The sequence below is a fragment of the Orcinus orca genome, chromosome 19, assembly GCF_937001465.1.
Source record: "Orcinus orca chromosome 19, mOrcOrc1.1, whole genome shotgun sequence".
Taxonomy (NCBI): Eukaryota; Metazoa; Chordata; class Mammalia; order Artiodactyla; family Delphinidae; genus Orcinus; species Orcinus orca.
In genome coordinates this window covers 37,475,737-37,491,634 of record NC_064577.1, presented here as the reverse complement: position 1 = coordinate 37,491,634, position 15,898 = coordinate 37,475,737, and the positions used below count along the sequence as shown (strand labels likewise).

General features: G+C 37.4%; 1 protein-coding gene and 1 pseudogene across 13 annotated transcripts in view; one reads left to right on the top strand and one right to left on the bottom strand.

Annotated features, from left to right (window-relative positions):
* The first annotated feature begins 582 nt into the window (after nucleotides 1-582).
* On the top strand, nucleotides 583-1,891 carry LOC101276449 (protein farnesyltransferase/geranylgeranyltransferase type-1 subunit alpha-like; annotated as a pseudogene).
* Nucleotides 1,892-8,048: 6,157 nt separating this feature from the next.
* Nucleotides 8,049-15,898, bottom strand: part of CDC27 (cell division cycle 27) — a 58,774-nt gene continuing 50,924 nt past the window's right edge. For 9 of the 13 annotated variants that reach the window (XM_004275675.4, XM_004275674.4, XM_012535036.3 and 6 more), the window contains 3 exons: nucleotides 13,272-13,346; nucleotides 12,296-12,452; nucleotides 8,049-11,085 (listed from right to left, as the gene is read on the bottom strand). In XM_004275675.4, coding sequence (XP_004275723.1) covers nucleotides 11,003-11,085; nucleotides 12,296-12,452; nucleotides 13,272-13,346 — 315 coding nt within the window. In that variant the 3' untranslated portion in view covers nucleotides 8,049-11,002. Of the gene's footprint in view, nucleotides 11,086-12,295; nucleotides 12,472-13,271; nucleotides 13,347-15,898 lie in introns of all 13 variants that reach the window. The other 4 variants (XM_033438965.2, XM_033438966.2, XM_033438963.2 and 1 more) reach the window with 2 other exon arrangements.

Here is a 15,898-nt window from a genome sequence, read left to right as displayed (position 1 = left end):
AACTAACAGAAGGCAACCAGTCCAGATAGAAGCAGTTCTGAAAGCTACAGAAGACACTTCAAGATGATGAAATCGATAGCATAACTGATACAGTTGAACATGCTGAGAGGAGATTTGGACAAATGGTAAAGAGTTTGGAGTTGAATTAATTATAAGTATTTAAAAGTTAACAATGAGAAACAAGGCAAATAATCTAGGGAAAACAAAAAAAAATTGTACAGGGAAGGAAATCACAGTGTTATATTGGCTCAGTTGTGAACAGGGTTTAAAAAGTGATGAAATTGTAAACCTTGAATATTGCTCTAGCCACAGTTATAATTATACTGAAGGCAGACTAGGAAGATTATTTATGTAGGGAGAAGCGATATAGGAAATATAAATCTTCATTCTCCTCAGTGGCAGTCAGTAGATAACATTGCATTTGGAGAATACAGATAAATGCTAAGAGAATCTGGTAAAGGAGATGAGAGTGATTCCCTCTGGGGAAGAGACTGCTCTTTTTTACAAGTGCGAAAACCTTTTTCACTATTTAAACTATAGGAATGTCTGTCTTTGATAAGAACAGATGTAATAGGGGCGGGGCCTCCGCCGCCTCCTCCGCGGCGGGCCGAGGAGCGATGGCGGCCGCAGACGGCGTCCGGGCGGCTGCGCAGGGCGGGGAGCCTGGTCAGCCCGACACGCAGCCGCCCCAGCCGCCGCAAGAAGAGGTGGCGGCGTCCCCTATGGACAAAGTGTTCCTGAGCCTGGACTCGCCCACCTATGTCCTGTACAGGGACAGGGCAGAATGGGCTGATATAGATCCAGTGCTGCAGAATGATGGCCCCAATGCAGCGGTCCAGATCATTTATAGTGAAAAATTTCAAGATGTTTATGATTATTTCCGGGCTGTCCTGCAGCGTGACGAGAGAAGTGAACGGGCTTTTAAACTAACCAGAGATGCTATCGAGTTAAATGCAGCCAATTACACAGTGTGGTATTTTCGGAGAGTTCTCTTAAAGTCACTTGAAAAGGATCTACGTGAGGAAATGAACTACATCACGGCAAAAATTGAGGAACAGACCCCAAAACTATCAAGTTTGGCAGCATAGGCGAGTGCTCGTGGAATGGCTGAGAGACCCATCTCAGGAGCTTGAGTTTATTGCTGATATTCTTAATCAGGATGCAAAGAATTATCACGCCTGGCAACATCGACAATGGGTTATTCAGGACTTTCACTTTTGGGATAATGAGCTGCAGTATGTAGACCAACTTCTCAAAGAGGATGTGAGAAATAACTGTCTGGAACCAAAGATAGTTCGTAATTTCTAACACCACGGGCTACAATGATCGTGCTGTATTGAAGAGAGAAGTCCAGTACACTCTGCAAACGATCAAACTAGTACCACATAATGAAAGTGCATGGAACTATTCGAAAGGGATTTTGCAGGATCGTGGTCTTTCCAAGTATCCCAACCTGTTAAATCAATTACTTGATTTACAACCAAGTCGCAGTTCCCCCAATTGCCTTTCTCGTGGACATCTATGAAGACATGCTAGGAAACCCATACGACAACAAGGAGGACATTCTTAATAAAGCATTAGAGTTATGTGAAATCCTAGCTAAAGAAAAGGACAGTATAAGAAAGGAATATTGGAGATATATTGGAAGATCCCTTCAAAGCAAACAGTACAGAAAGTGACCCATCTACAAATGTACAGCAATAACACCATCTAGAAGAACTTGATGGGATGCTTTTATTTTTGTAGGAGACTGTAATGCAGGAGTTAAAAACCAGAGCGATATTCCCTTTGCCTGTGGTGTAAAACGTACATTACACAGGTACTGCTTTTTAACATGAACTCAGTGTCATGCTCCTTGGGTGCTGCTGCTATTCAGACTAGTTCTAAGTAATTTGGTTCTTGTTAAGCAGAGTAATTCAGGGGAGGGAGGAGAAACAGGAAGTTCTCAAAGGAACTTTTGGAGCCTTTCAACATTTACTGTAACCCCTTAGCATCAACTCCCCCTAAACGGTGTATGTCAAGATTTGCAGCGTTAATGTTTGCAGGTAACGCATATGTAAAGGATATGAGTCACTTACGTTTCGGTTCAGAAAGCAGGGAATGCAGTTGTTACATTAGAGCTGCTCTGCCACACTCACAGTATCTTGCTATCACTGTAACCAACTAATGCCAAAAGAATGTTTTTTTTTTGTTGTTGTTGTTGTTTTTGCGGTACATGGGCCTCTCATTGTTGGGGCTTCTCCCGTTGCGGAGTGCAGGCTCAGCGGCCATGGCTCACGGGCCCAGCCGCTCCGCGGCACGTGGGATCTTCCCGGATCGGGGCACGAACCCGCGTTCCCTGCATCGGCAGGCAGACTCTCAACCACTGCACCACCAGGGAAGCCCTGTTTCTCCCTTTTGGAATGAGAATGTCTGTCCTATGCCTGTCTCAGTATCGTATCTTGGAAACACATAACTTGTTTGGTTTCACAGGTTCACAGATGGAGAGGAATCTGCCTCAAGATGAATTGTACCTCGGGACTTCCCTGGAGGTCCAGTGGTTGAGATTTCGCCTTCCAATGCAGAGGGTGCGAGTTCAATCCCTGGTCGGGGAGATGGGATCTCACATGCCTTGCAGCTAAAAAGCCAAGGCATAGAACAGAAGAAATATTGTAAGAAATTCAATAGAGACTTTAAAAATGGTCCACATTGGGGCTTCCCTGGTGGTGCAGTGGTTGAGAGTCCGCTTGCTGATACAGGGGACATGGGTTTGTGCCCCGGTTTGGGAAGATCCCACATGCTGCGGAGCAGCTGGGTCCGTGAGCCATGGCCGTTGAGCCCGCGCGTCCGGAGTCTGTGCTCCGCAACGGGAGAGGCCACAGTAGTGAGAGGCCCGCGTACCGCAAAATAAATAAAAAAAAAAGGTCCACATCAAAAAAAAAAAAAAAAAAAAAAAGATGACTTGTACCTCAGGTCTCACCCATATCTGATTTAGATGATATTTGGATGAGACTTTGGAGTTGATGCCAGAACCAGTTAAGACTTTTGGGCTGCTGGGATGGAATAAATGTATTTTGCAGGTGAGAAGGACATGAATTTTGGGGGGGAAGAGGGAGAATCCAGTGGACTGAATGTTTATGTCCTCTCAAAATTCATGTGTTGAAATACTAACCCCCAATGTGATGGTATTAAGAGGTGGGGCCTTAGGAAGTGATTAGGGCACGAGGGCAGAACCCTCATGAATGGAATTAGTTCACTTATAGAAGAGACCCTAGAGAGGTCCCTTTCCTCTTCTGCCTTGTGAGGACATAGCTAGAAGACCACCATTTATGAACCAGGAAGTGGGCCTTCATCAGACACCGAATCTGCTAGCACCTTGATCTTGGACTCCACAGCCTCCAGAACTGTGAGAATGTTGTTTAAGCCACCCAGTTTGATATTTTTGTTACAGCAGACTGTATGCCCTACCTTTCCTCCTTTCTTTGCTCTTTATTTATTTTATTAATTATTGTTATGGGCTCATAAATTCCTATTTTTCTCCAATAGCATTATTGTACTTGATTTTGGGAGGATCAAATGTATTGTTTGGGCAGTCCAGTTGGCTCCTGTGTCCTTGTGACGTGCCTCCAACTCCAACTGAGTATTGTCAAGTTTTGAATTTTTGCCCATCTGTTCGGTGAGAAATTGTTATCTCTATGTAGTATTTTTTTCTTTTTTAATATTTATTTATTTTGGCTACGCCAGATCTTCGTTGTGGCACGCGGGCTTCTTAGTTGCGGCATGCAAACTCTTAGTTGCTGCATGCATGCAGGATCTAGTTCCCTGACCAGGGACTGAACCCGGGCCCCCTGCATTGGGAGCACAGAGTCTTACTCACTGGACCACCAGGGAAGTCTCTGTATCTTTATGTAGTTTTAATTTGCATGGATCTGACTGAATTTGAACTTTTCATGTTTAAGGGGCATTTTGTTATATCTTTTCGTGAATTGTGTTGTTCGTGTCTTTCCCTCTCTCAAAATTAAAAAAAAATTTTTTTACACATTAGGGGAATTATCCCTTTATCTGTGACATAAGGGCAAATATTTCTTCCCAGTTTGTCATTTGTCTTTCTTTTGGTCATGCAAAGTGTTTTTAATGTAGTCAAATTTATCAATGCTTTTTGTTGATTTTTTTTTTCAATTTAAGGTGACATTTCACTTCCTCATATGCTTTTAAAAGGATATTTTTCTTTAGCTTTGCAGTTGTTTTGGGGAGAGTCTTTTTTATCAGCAGAAAGCCTTTAATTTACGTTTGCTGGCTTTTTGCAATAGTTTTGTATGGACGGGGATCGCTTTGCTCTATTCCCAGTCATTTCATGGGCAGGATTCCTAGTTTGAGAGCTCTTTTTTGCAGTTTCAGGATCTTGCTGGTAGGGGTGGGAAGAATGATGTGCTTTCTCTTTTCTGCCAGTCTTTTATTTCCCCTTTTTCCTTTCAATGCCTCTTTTTCATATCTTATTCTCCCGTAGAAACACTGCTTGTATGAGGCTGCCACTCCTGGTTCCAGACATTTTTAACCTTTCCCTGAAGTGAGGGCTATAATCTACCAAGTCCCAACCTGTGTTCGGTATTTTACATTTGTTTCATTTTTTCCCCCGAAGATTCTGGGCTTCCTGTAATAAGTCTTCTACTCCATTCAGCTCTGTCCATGGAGAGACTTAGCCTTTTTCCTCACTTTCTGTGACCACAGGCTAATGGTGATAGCAGGATCCCTACTGGAAAATTTCCGCTCTACTTACAGGTAATTTGAAGTTATAGTATTCTCTTAATAATGAAGGCATGAAACATGTACAGTTTTGTTCTACTTGATTTTATGGTTGTTTTGGGAGAGGGACAGATTTGTAATCAGGTTAAGTGCCATTGTTTTCCAGCCCTAGGAGTCTCAATATACTTTTTTCTTATCAGACATACATTTCAGCACCCAGTCACGATGTAAACCATTGAAAACTAGCGATGGAAAGGAGGTATCTTAATTATCAATGGTTATAAATGGTAGTTGAAGTGAGAGTTGTGTTGGAATTGGCAATGAGATTAACAAAGGCAACATATTGCACATGAGTGGTTTTAGATTATATCGAGTTGAAAGTCTGAGAAAATTAAGATGCATTTTCTTTAAGACTCGGAATAAAACAATGAGTGCTTGATATTATGGCTGCTACTGCTCCATATAATATTGGTGATCCCAGCCACAGCAATTAAAAAGAAAAAAGAAATGAGGTATTTTACACAAGGATTAAAAAGGAATTAATGCGAGAGAGAGGCATGGACATATATACACTACCAAACGTAAGGTAGATAACTAGTGGGAAGCAGCCGCATAGCACAGGGAGATCAGCTTGGTGCTTTGTGACCACCTGGAGGGGTGGGATAGGGAGGGTGGGAGGGAGGGAGACGCAAGAGGGAAGAGATATGGGAACATGTGTATATGTATAACTGATTCACTTTGTTATAAAGCAGAAACTAACACACCATTGTAAAGCAATTATACTCCAATAAAGACGTAAAAAAAATAAAAAATAAAAAAAATACATGATGGGGGAAAAAAAAAGGAATTAATGTCAGGAATTCCCTGCTCAAATAGAAACCCTACAAATTCTTAGAATAAGAAAGTTCACTAAGTTTTTAGGATCAACTGACAAAAAGCGCTACCCTCTCTACAGCAGTGTGGTAGGTGCTCTTGGCTGCTAAGCCAACAGCCATTCCCCCTTCTTTGCTAACAAAATCTCTGGGTCCAAACACAGATCACAATGTATCTAAACCAGTCATGGCAAACCCAGTCCCTTTTACCAGATTCTAAAATTTACCAAGTATCCCTTGCAGCTAAGGATGATTATTTGACCCAGTCCTGGCCAAAAATATGTAAGCAAATGTGTGCCAAGCTGTTCCTGCAAAAGATCTTCCTCTTTTTGCAAATGCTTTGGTTTCTCTAAGACTTAGTTTCCTCTTGTATGAAACAGGTAATACATGCCTTACCTTATAAGGCTGTAAAGATGAAATGAGATTATTCTTATATCAAAGTGATCCATAAATCCTAAATAAAAAGAAGATGAATGCTAGCATTTTTCAAGATATGCAAATGATTATGGTCACAGATTTATAGCATCGACTGGTATTAGGGCTGCAAACTGGCATAAGTTTAAGGAGTGCTGTTATATACAAAGAAATCCCTTTACCCAATCAAGTCTTTTCATTATTAGGAAACTAAGAACTGATGAATTTTTATTCTTGTGTAGCACCTTGCCCAGTGATGTATTAACTCACAAAATATTGAGGAAAATCTAACACCTTAGACTACATGTTATTTGGGGTGATTTGCAGATAGTTATGCCAATATAGCTGTAAGTTCTCGTTCAGGGGTTGCAGGATATAAAATGTCAGATTATATGTATAGTATATAGTATATGTGTATATATGTGTTTCTATTTGTGATGTTTCTATAACATCACCTCCACCCTGACAATACCACTGTATATTTGTACAGTGCTTTAGTTTTACAAAGCATTTCCATGCTTTAACACATATGATCCTCAGTCCTCTGTGGGATAAGAAGGGTAGATCTGATCTTCTTTGTATTGATGAGAAAAAAAGTTTAATTGTTCAGGGTCACACAGCAACTAAGGGGCAAAGTCTACACTTCCTAGATATCAGTCTAGTGCTTTTTAAAAATACATGATTAGAAACCTTAATTCTACTTCTTTGCTCCCACTGTTACTTACTCTTTTTCTTATTCCAACTCCAGTGATGCACTATCCATTTGAATTTTCTTCTCAAATACAGCTTTTAGCCTCAAATTGAAAATTCCATTTTGAGGGTGTTGAATAAAAAGAATGCTTGTGTTAAGGGAAATTGGTAATTAAAAAAAATGGAAGGAAAATCAAGCACTTAAAATTTCCTACTTTAAAGCAAATTCTAGTTACTCAAGAAAGGGATACCGCTTTCAGTTTCAGTATGAAAAGTACAGAGGGAGGATACACATAAAAGCCCCTTCAAAGGACTAAGCATATAATAGATTTAAATCTACAGTTAGTAATAAAGTTTCCTTTGTAAAACCCGAACTTCTGTGATACTTAATGTCAAAATGCTAGGGAGGACACTTGAGAGTTAACATTAGATATGATCTGAAACTTCCAGAGAAGTCCAAAACTAAGTAAAAGGTTTTGAACATACACAAATGCCAAAAGTGTCCAGCTCTATCATTTAATAGTTGAGTCTTGGTTTTCTCTTTTGTAAAATGCAGTAGCACCTACCTTATAGGGTTGAGGACTGAAAATACTGTACACAAGGAAAGTAACACGGTGCACATGGCAAGATCTCACTAAACGTAAGTATTTAGCAAAGTTTGCACTTCTGAACCTTCATGAACCATTAATTAGAGGCTAAACAAACCAAAGAATACTTCCTACCTACATTTCTAGTTATCCCTGCCCTGCTGACAGCAAATGGCCGGTCCTAGGGAAGGTTACGGTCTGAGTCATTCCCTCTCACCTGCTCAGCGCATTTCACTTTATGTCTTTTTCCCTATTGCTACCCTTTCTTCAAGTCTGAACAAAACCCTTCAGCTCTCTACCCTTTTTCCAAGATATCAAACTAGAGTAAAATTTGGTTTCTATATTCTACTTCTTTCAGATCTTGATATTTAAAATTGATTCTAATTAGAACAAAAAAAGCTGTGTGTCCCTTTTAAAGGAATTTCAGAAATCACATGATTAAAGAATAAGAAGCAGTTGACTTGCAAAGTAGCAGCTGCTGGCAAGGGACTTTTGTAGTTTGGGAAAAATATGTTCTAAAAGTTACCATTTTTTGGTCACAATATTTATTTTGACATTCCAAATAATACTAAAAAAACGGTGTGAGTTAAAAAAAAATATATATATATATTAGAAGAGGGTGTTAAGTTAAAAAAAAAATAGAGAAACATTGCCCTAGACTTTTGTGGAACATAAAACTGTAATCTTTCACTATTTTGCTGTGCCTTACTATAAAAATACAGATGGCACAGCTCTTATATAGCTTTAATGACTTGATTATAAATTTGCTTTCAAAAGTAATTTATTTGGATTTTCCATATCCTTTAATGAATTGCAAATATATTAACAGAAAAGACTTTCCCCCCCAAGACTGTACAATTTCCGAAATAAGTCAGGAAAAGCAAAAAGAAGACACAAAATTACATTGTTTCAATGCAAATAGAACACACACATCACACCCACGCTTGCATTTTCCTAGGTTTTCACAAAGAAAACAGGTCACCATATTTCTTGTGAAGACCCATACTATACTCTGGCTAAACAGAGACTTGCAAACTTTTTTCTTCAAAAAGAGCATTTTTAATAGACTAAATACTGGTTATCACTGAGTTTTTGTTTAAGGTACAACAGCAGCATGGTTCAAATGTCACTTGCAGTTCTTGGAAAAAATAAAAATTTTAAAGTAATGAAATACAGAAAAAGTAGGACCACCTTTCATTATTTTGAGTACCATTGTTCTCTTGAAAAAATATTTTCCAAACTTCTAAAATCCCAGAGTTAAGAACCATTTCCAAGGGGGAAAATATCCAATGCCACAACATAACTTCTGAACAAGAGTGTGTGTGTGTGTTTTTGTGTGTGTACACACACGTGAAAAGCTTAAAGAGAAACAAGGACGTCAAAGTACTTAGTATTTCTGATTTCCTTCAAAATAACTTATGAAATTTGAAGCAAACATTTTGCTTGATCAAAATGCATATCTTCTTCTGGTTGTTTAATCTCCATTCCAAGCAAAAAAGAAAGAAAAAAAGAAAAGAGAAAGCCAGAAATAGTAAATAGGTGGGAAATAAGGCTTCAAATACCTAAATGACTCTGAAAGTAGAGGTGTGAGGAAAATGCAATCAGGTCAAGCTTAGGCTGATTATCCCTCAGCCAACCATTGCCATGCTGTGCCTTCCACAACTATCCTTTTATCCTTGGTCTCAAAATTAGTACCAGAAAGACTTACTTCTGGCACAGGACATAAATTCCTACTACAAAAAATAACTAATTATACATCAGCAAATTGTTTTCTGAGCATAGCTTTCTCCAAGCTCTGTAACAAAGAGCTCAGTCCAAAGCTTTCTATGAAACTCTATATTTGATACTGTTATACAGCTGGCTTATGATTTGCCAATTAAAAAAATAAAAGAATATAAAATTAAGTATTACAGAACTAATGGATAAAAATGGAATATTTGTTAGAATCCAAGTGCTAGCCTTTGGGAATTTTTAATGATATTCGTTTACTCACAACCTTTCCTTTTTCTTATAAATTATTTTTTTTTAGGCGGCACATATATAGATTTAGGTAGAAAATTTTGTTAAATACCTCTCTGGCACCCAATACCTAATCTAAGACTCTGACTTGAATTAGTTTGTAACGGTATCTAAGCCACATTCATAGTATTAATTAATAGTAAATGATAGAAAATTACTGAGTCTACAGGCTAAAATTTTCTTCTTATCTTCTGTAATCCACCTTATTTTCACAGCTTGACTAACAAATACAGGTAACCAGTAGATAAGTTTGTCCTTCATCAAATAATCCAAAACAATAACTGTAGGCCTGTCATTCATAAGAAACTATAAATTTGTTATATTCTGACATTGGCACTTAACAAAATGTTAACTAAAGTTTCTCTAAAAATTTCCATACATTACAATAAAGGAGATACACAATTTAAGACTTTAAATTGGTTACTGTGAAATTCCAATAATTCCCATTTCATTATGCATAATTAGATCTTTAAAATTATGGTCATTCCCCAAAGACATCAACCTATATTATGACAAACTCAAAAGAGAATTCCTCTCCTTCGTAAGAGCGGGGTTTTTTTTCAGCTAAGAATTTCTAATATCCTAAACCCAATCACTCTCAGTAAATGTTTTGGTGACTCACACTATTGAAAATAATTTGAAGCAGAGAGTTGAAAAGAATGGAAATGACCTCAACTGAAGGTAACCACACATTCTTGCACCCTGCTTAAACACTTAGAAAAGTCAGAGGGATACTGTCTTGAACAAATATAGATTCAAGGTTATGGCAGGATTCTGATTGTATTAAGGCTTTCACTATCATGATCTCCTAAAGTCTTTGCATTTAGTGTTCTCATTTTGATTCTTCTGGTGAACTTAAATGGTTATTAAGAGCCTTTTTTTGGCTTTTCAGTGGGCAACCCTTCTATCATCTCTGAATATTAAAGGTGATCCCACAGAGCTCAAAGAGAAGAGGCAATATGGTAAGGACCAATTTTAAAGTTTGTAATACCTAGACAACAATGATCAACACTTTGAAGCAAGATGAATAAATTAAAATTCTTGGTTAGACATTAAAGTATTCTTGCCAAGAGTAATTGTACACTGTATGGAGGGATATTGATTCCTACATATGAGTTCCAATATGCCCATTATATTTGTTTATGGGAGACACTGCAAGTTTAAGGTAATTTACATTCCTTGGCAATCAAGTTACTCTGTTATAGGCAATGTCTTTTATTGTTCCATCTGGCACTTGCTAACACCATTCTTGAAGAACCTAGAAATGAAGATCAGTCACTTTGTTTATCAGGAACAGAACCAAGTAAAACAAATTTTTGGAAAAACGACCAAGAGATTCTGGTTCATCACCATTTTCCATCTCTAATGGTTCCTTCAAGATAAAACAAAACTCTTCCTTCCATGATAGCTTTCCAACAAAGGGAGATTAAAGAAAAAAAAAGAAAAGAAAGTTTCCCACCCTACCTACCCTCTAAATTGTCATTCATACTGGTGAAAGAGCCAGTCTTGTTAGCAGCTAAATATTGCACTGCCTTTCATTCTGTGTACAGTCAGGGTCCAATGAAAGGGGCACACTCAGGGTATAAGTGATGGATGATGACACTGCTGGCTCAGGAGTGAAGACTCAGTATATGGAAGGACAAGAAACACATCAGCACTAGTCACACATCCAGTTGCAAAAGTCTTGATTTCCAGAAGTTAAAATTCATCACTTTCCGCTGCATGAAGTTGTGTGTCATCCGCATCTGTCATGCTGCTCTCCTGGGATTCATCTGTTCCCACTTTAAAAATAAAACAAAAATCTACAGTAAGGTATCTGACAAATATTTTTTGTTGGTTCATGAAAACAAGAAAATTATTATATTCAGAGAGATGAGACCTTAAATAAAAGCCCTTAAAAATCCTGATATCCTTCAATAAAATGCAATTCAAGTTCCTTATTTTATAGCATGTCTAAGATTATTTTATTGCATTTAATCTTTAAGAGTTTTAACTACTAAAACTGCCTCTCCCTAATGAATTCCTATTCCTAACCTAAGAATCAGAACTATTCTCTGACATTCCGTCCAATTGTTGACTCCACTTTGGGGACAGTTCCTGTTAGTTCACAAAAATATAGAATATAAATATATTTCTGGAACAAAGTCATCTTAGTTTATCTCATCAGAGGTCTCTCAATTCTCTTACTAAAAAATATTAATATATTAAGTCTTGGCTCTCATTAATTATTTTAAGACATACTCTCAATTAAGCGATAGAGTATATATATTTTTTGCTTTTTAATTAATTGATGTATAGCTGATTTACAATATTATATTAGTTTCAGGTGTACAATGTAGTGATTCAGTATAGGGATAGAGTATTTACTGCCTTAAGTTATCAATCTAATTCTTTGTTCCTTCCTCTTTTTTTGATCTCTCCATTTAAATATATTCACCATATATTTAGATTTTAGGTTTGTGAGAGCTACATAGAATTTGAATAGCTACTACAGATCTGTCAGTACTTTAAAAGGTGCACAAATTTATTATTCATTCACTTAACACTTATAATGTTTTCAACATAGTCACACCTATCATCTTTTCTCCCCCTACCACGTTCCTATGAAGCAGATAAGGCAGGCATTAGTTACATAGATTGAAGCTCAGGTAAAAATTAGCAATGGATTTGTCAAAAATCACACAGCAAACTAGATCCAGAACTGAAACTAGTTACCTGGCTCCATATGCATGCTGTTATTATACGACCCTGTTCAATTTCCCTAAAATTTCATTTGGTATAAAGAATCTAACATGGTTAGAGATAAAATAAAAAAGCAGTCCCTAAATCCGTATACAAAAGGTAGCTTTCTGAATACTCAAAAAAATTTCCATGTTTATTCTGTGCCATAAAGAAATATCTGTTTCATCTTACCAACTGTGATGTGGTGTTTCATTAGCTTTCTAGTTTGAATAACCACATATAAACCTAATTCACATGGATGATACTCACTGATCTGTTCCTCTTGGGTGATTGGCTCCTCATCATCTGGAAGGTAGCGCTTATCAATTGCCTCTTTAATCTGGTTATTGGCTCCTTTAGGATCTAAATCCATAGCCCAAGAGAAATTCATCAGGGCGAGGTGCGTTTGACCTAACTTCTTGTAAACCTAAAAATAAACAGCAGCACTACATTTTTCATTAAGTTGTAAGCTTCAGCTATAAAATCCTAAACATTTTAAATTTAAATTAGGCTCTTGATTATGTGCTATAAATTCATTCTGATGAGTAGGACATTTTCATCCTATCGAAGAATTCATACCAACTTTTGAGTTCCTTTTAATATATTCAGATATTATTTTCAGAATTCCTTGCCTATATCTCTCAGGTAGTGAGCTTCCAATAAATCTCACTCTGTCTGGAACAATGATAATGGAAAGAAATGGACTATAAGCTGCTTGATTAGCATTCATTTACACTGATTTTAAACGGAGTTACATCAACTCTTAGCACCTGTCCACTGTCCTCAGCTACCTTAACCAACTGGCATCTGGGGGCCCAGTGTATAAAATCCTGACTAGTCTGGCCTTGGAAATTTTGCAAGCCATTTTTTTCAAACTAAACAACACAGCGGCATTACTTTTCTTCTTTTGGGGGATGTTTGAGTATTTTATTGATAATTGGAAGCTAAGGGCTTTCCTTGAGGTAGCCTCAGTTAGGAACTCATTACTGGCCATTGGCTGCAAGTGCTAATACACTTGCAAAACTATAGAAGGATTAGGGTTATAGGGTGTGTGTTCTTGCTTCTTCAGTAGGATGTCATCTTCTTAAGTGTTAAAACTAAATCCATTCTTTATTTCCAGAGCAATTAGTTCAGAGCTCTAGTTGAATTTGCTCAACAGATATTGCACAATAAAATATTATATTTATTCTTCAAAAATTAATATGTTATGAAAGTCACAGTTTAGAACCAGGGCCCCAATCTTTACCTTTCCTATTAAGAAGTAAACGAGGGACTCTTTGGGAACAATTTGTTTCAATTCTTCAAGTTCTTGTAAAGCAGACTGAAAAAAGCAAAGAAAAACACAGTAGCAAAATAGTACAGTTTTGACTAAGCAAGTGTTTTTATCTTAACTAAATCATCTTAACTAAAGCTTACTAGATCTTAATCAATGTACTTCCTTGTTGCATTAATTCTTGTTGTGAAAATAAAATGCAAGGAAAATACTTATGACAACAGGAACTAAGAAGTGGCAGGAATTCACCAAAATTTACTGAAAACACACAATTCTTTGTGAAATATGGAGGTGACAACCCTTGCTTTTGTCACCATTTTGTTTAAAATAACTAAACTCCATCACACTGTATATGAAAGTGTTTTAAAAACTAAGTTGCAGAACAACTCTGAAGTTCTGTTAATTTACCTTCTCCCTGACACCAGCACTAAGCTTTGAATACCAACCTGCCATTTTAACTAATGATGAAGAGCCTAAAATTTAACCCTCTGAATTGAGTTAAAATTATCTAGCAATTTTCTGACCACTGCTGAAGGGTTCAGGAGATTGAAAAGACAGATAGGTAAACTGCATTTGTATTGAAAAGAAAGATATGATGATTAAAAATAAAAACTGGGGCTTCCCTGGTGGCGAAGTGGTTGGGAGTCTGCCTGCCAATGCAGGGGACATGGGTTCGAGCCCTGATCTGGGAAGATCCCACATGCCACGGAGCAACTAAGCCTGTGTGCCACAACTGCTGAGCCTGCGTTCTAGAGCCCGTGAGCTGCAGCTGCTGAGCCCACGTGCTGCAACTACTGAAGCCCATGTGCCTGGAGCCCATGCTCCGCAACGAGAAGCCCACACACCACAACGAAGAGTGGCCCCCACTCGCCGCAAAGCCCGAGCGCAGCAGCAAAGACCCAATGCAGCCAAAAATAAAAAACCCCAAAAAACTGGCTTCCCAAATGAGATACTGTCAATTTTTCACCTAGTAAGTGGACAAAAATAAAAAGTTTGATGTTACATGAAGTTACCATGAGTGAGGGAAATCAGGTATTCTCATCACTGAGGGCAGAATTGTAAATTGATGCAACCTCTATGTGAGGACAACTTAGCATTATCTATTAAGTTAACAACTGCAGGTAAACATTGATTCAGCAATCCCACTGTTAGAAATCTAGCCTAGTTATGTTAACTAACATAATATATTTCTAATCAGAACAATAAAAAATCAGTGAGAAGAGTGACACTGTTTAACATTTTTGCAAATCTCTGGTTAACAGAAGACAGCTGGACTCTCTTATCTGCTTCTGCATTCAATCTGTTATGATATCACATCAAGTAATTTTTGAAACATTCCACTGTACACTGGGGAGAAAATGAAAGTGAAAAAGGCAAATAACATCTAAATATTATTATGAAAATAGTTTTGACCTTGTGGACTTCTTGAAAGGGTTTTTGGGACCACCCCCACCAGAAGTTCCCAGACCATACTTTGAGAATCACTGCTTTAAAGAAATTTTAATCAAGATAACATACCCCAAAACTTCTATACTTCTACACCACACACAGTTCACACAGTTCAGAATTGATGTGTGTTTTTTCCTATGACTATATGTTACAACTGTTATCAAAATTTCATGTATCTATCATGCCTCCCCCCGATAATCTATCTGCAAATAGAAAAATAGTGAGAAATAGTGTCTAACACAGCACCAGAGTTCTCATTTTTGCTCTAAAAGACTTAAGACTTACACAACTAGATATCAACACAACACATTAAATAGGGTGGTGTCTAGCAATGTTTTTGCCACAGAGACTGAGGTGGCCCTCTAACACAATTTGATTTTCATTTTGGAGGCAAGACATTTCAGGAGCAATCAGTAACTGTTCCTTATGCCCTTTTTCTACCTGTATCTAATCCATGCATCAAAGTAGCCAAGCCCCAAGCTGGTACTCAAAAATGACTATAACCATTACAGCCTGGACAGTGGATCAGATTAGAATATGAGCTTCTTGAAGCAAGTATAAGGCTGATTTACATGGCATTCCTGGTAGGTGTGGTGGCATTAAAATGGCTTTAAGAACAATAAATTGAATAAAATCCTTCAACAGAAAAACCTGACCACATATCTAGAGAAGTACAGTGAAGCAAAAAAAGGAAAACAAATGCTGAATTACAATTATAGTGCTTCAAAGAGCAAGTTAAAAGTGTTTATTAGATTTAAAAGAAGTTTTAAAAGGACAGAACAGTAGGATTAGACATCCACTTCATAAAGAAAACCAGAGCGAGACTATAAGAATCACTGAATAAATGACAAAGAATAAATTATACATTTAATCCCTTTATATATCTTTCTTAGTCTTGTAAAAAGCTAAGGGCTTACCACCGAGTTTGTATTTTTCGATTTCAGCAAATTTCAATGTGTACTGGAATAACAAATTTCTAGGGAAAGAGTCCACTAAAATGCATTATGTAACCCAAGTTTTTCCGTGCACTTAAATTTCGGGTATTTTTTTGGTAACTTTTTAACTGTTTTTAGTAGAAAGAGCCTGAATTTATTTAAAAAGTAACCTGAACTTAAAATCAAAACTTTGGATTCATAGTTTATGATTACCTA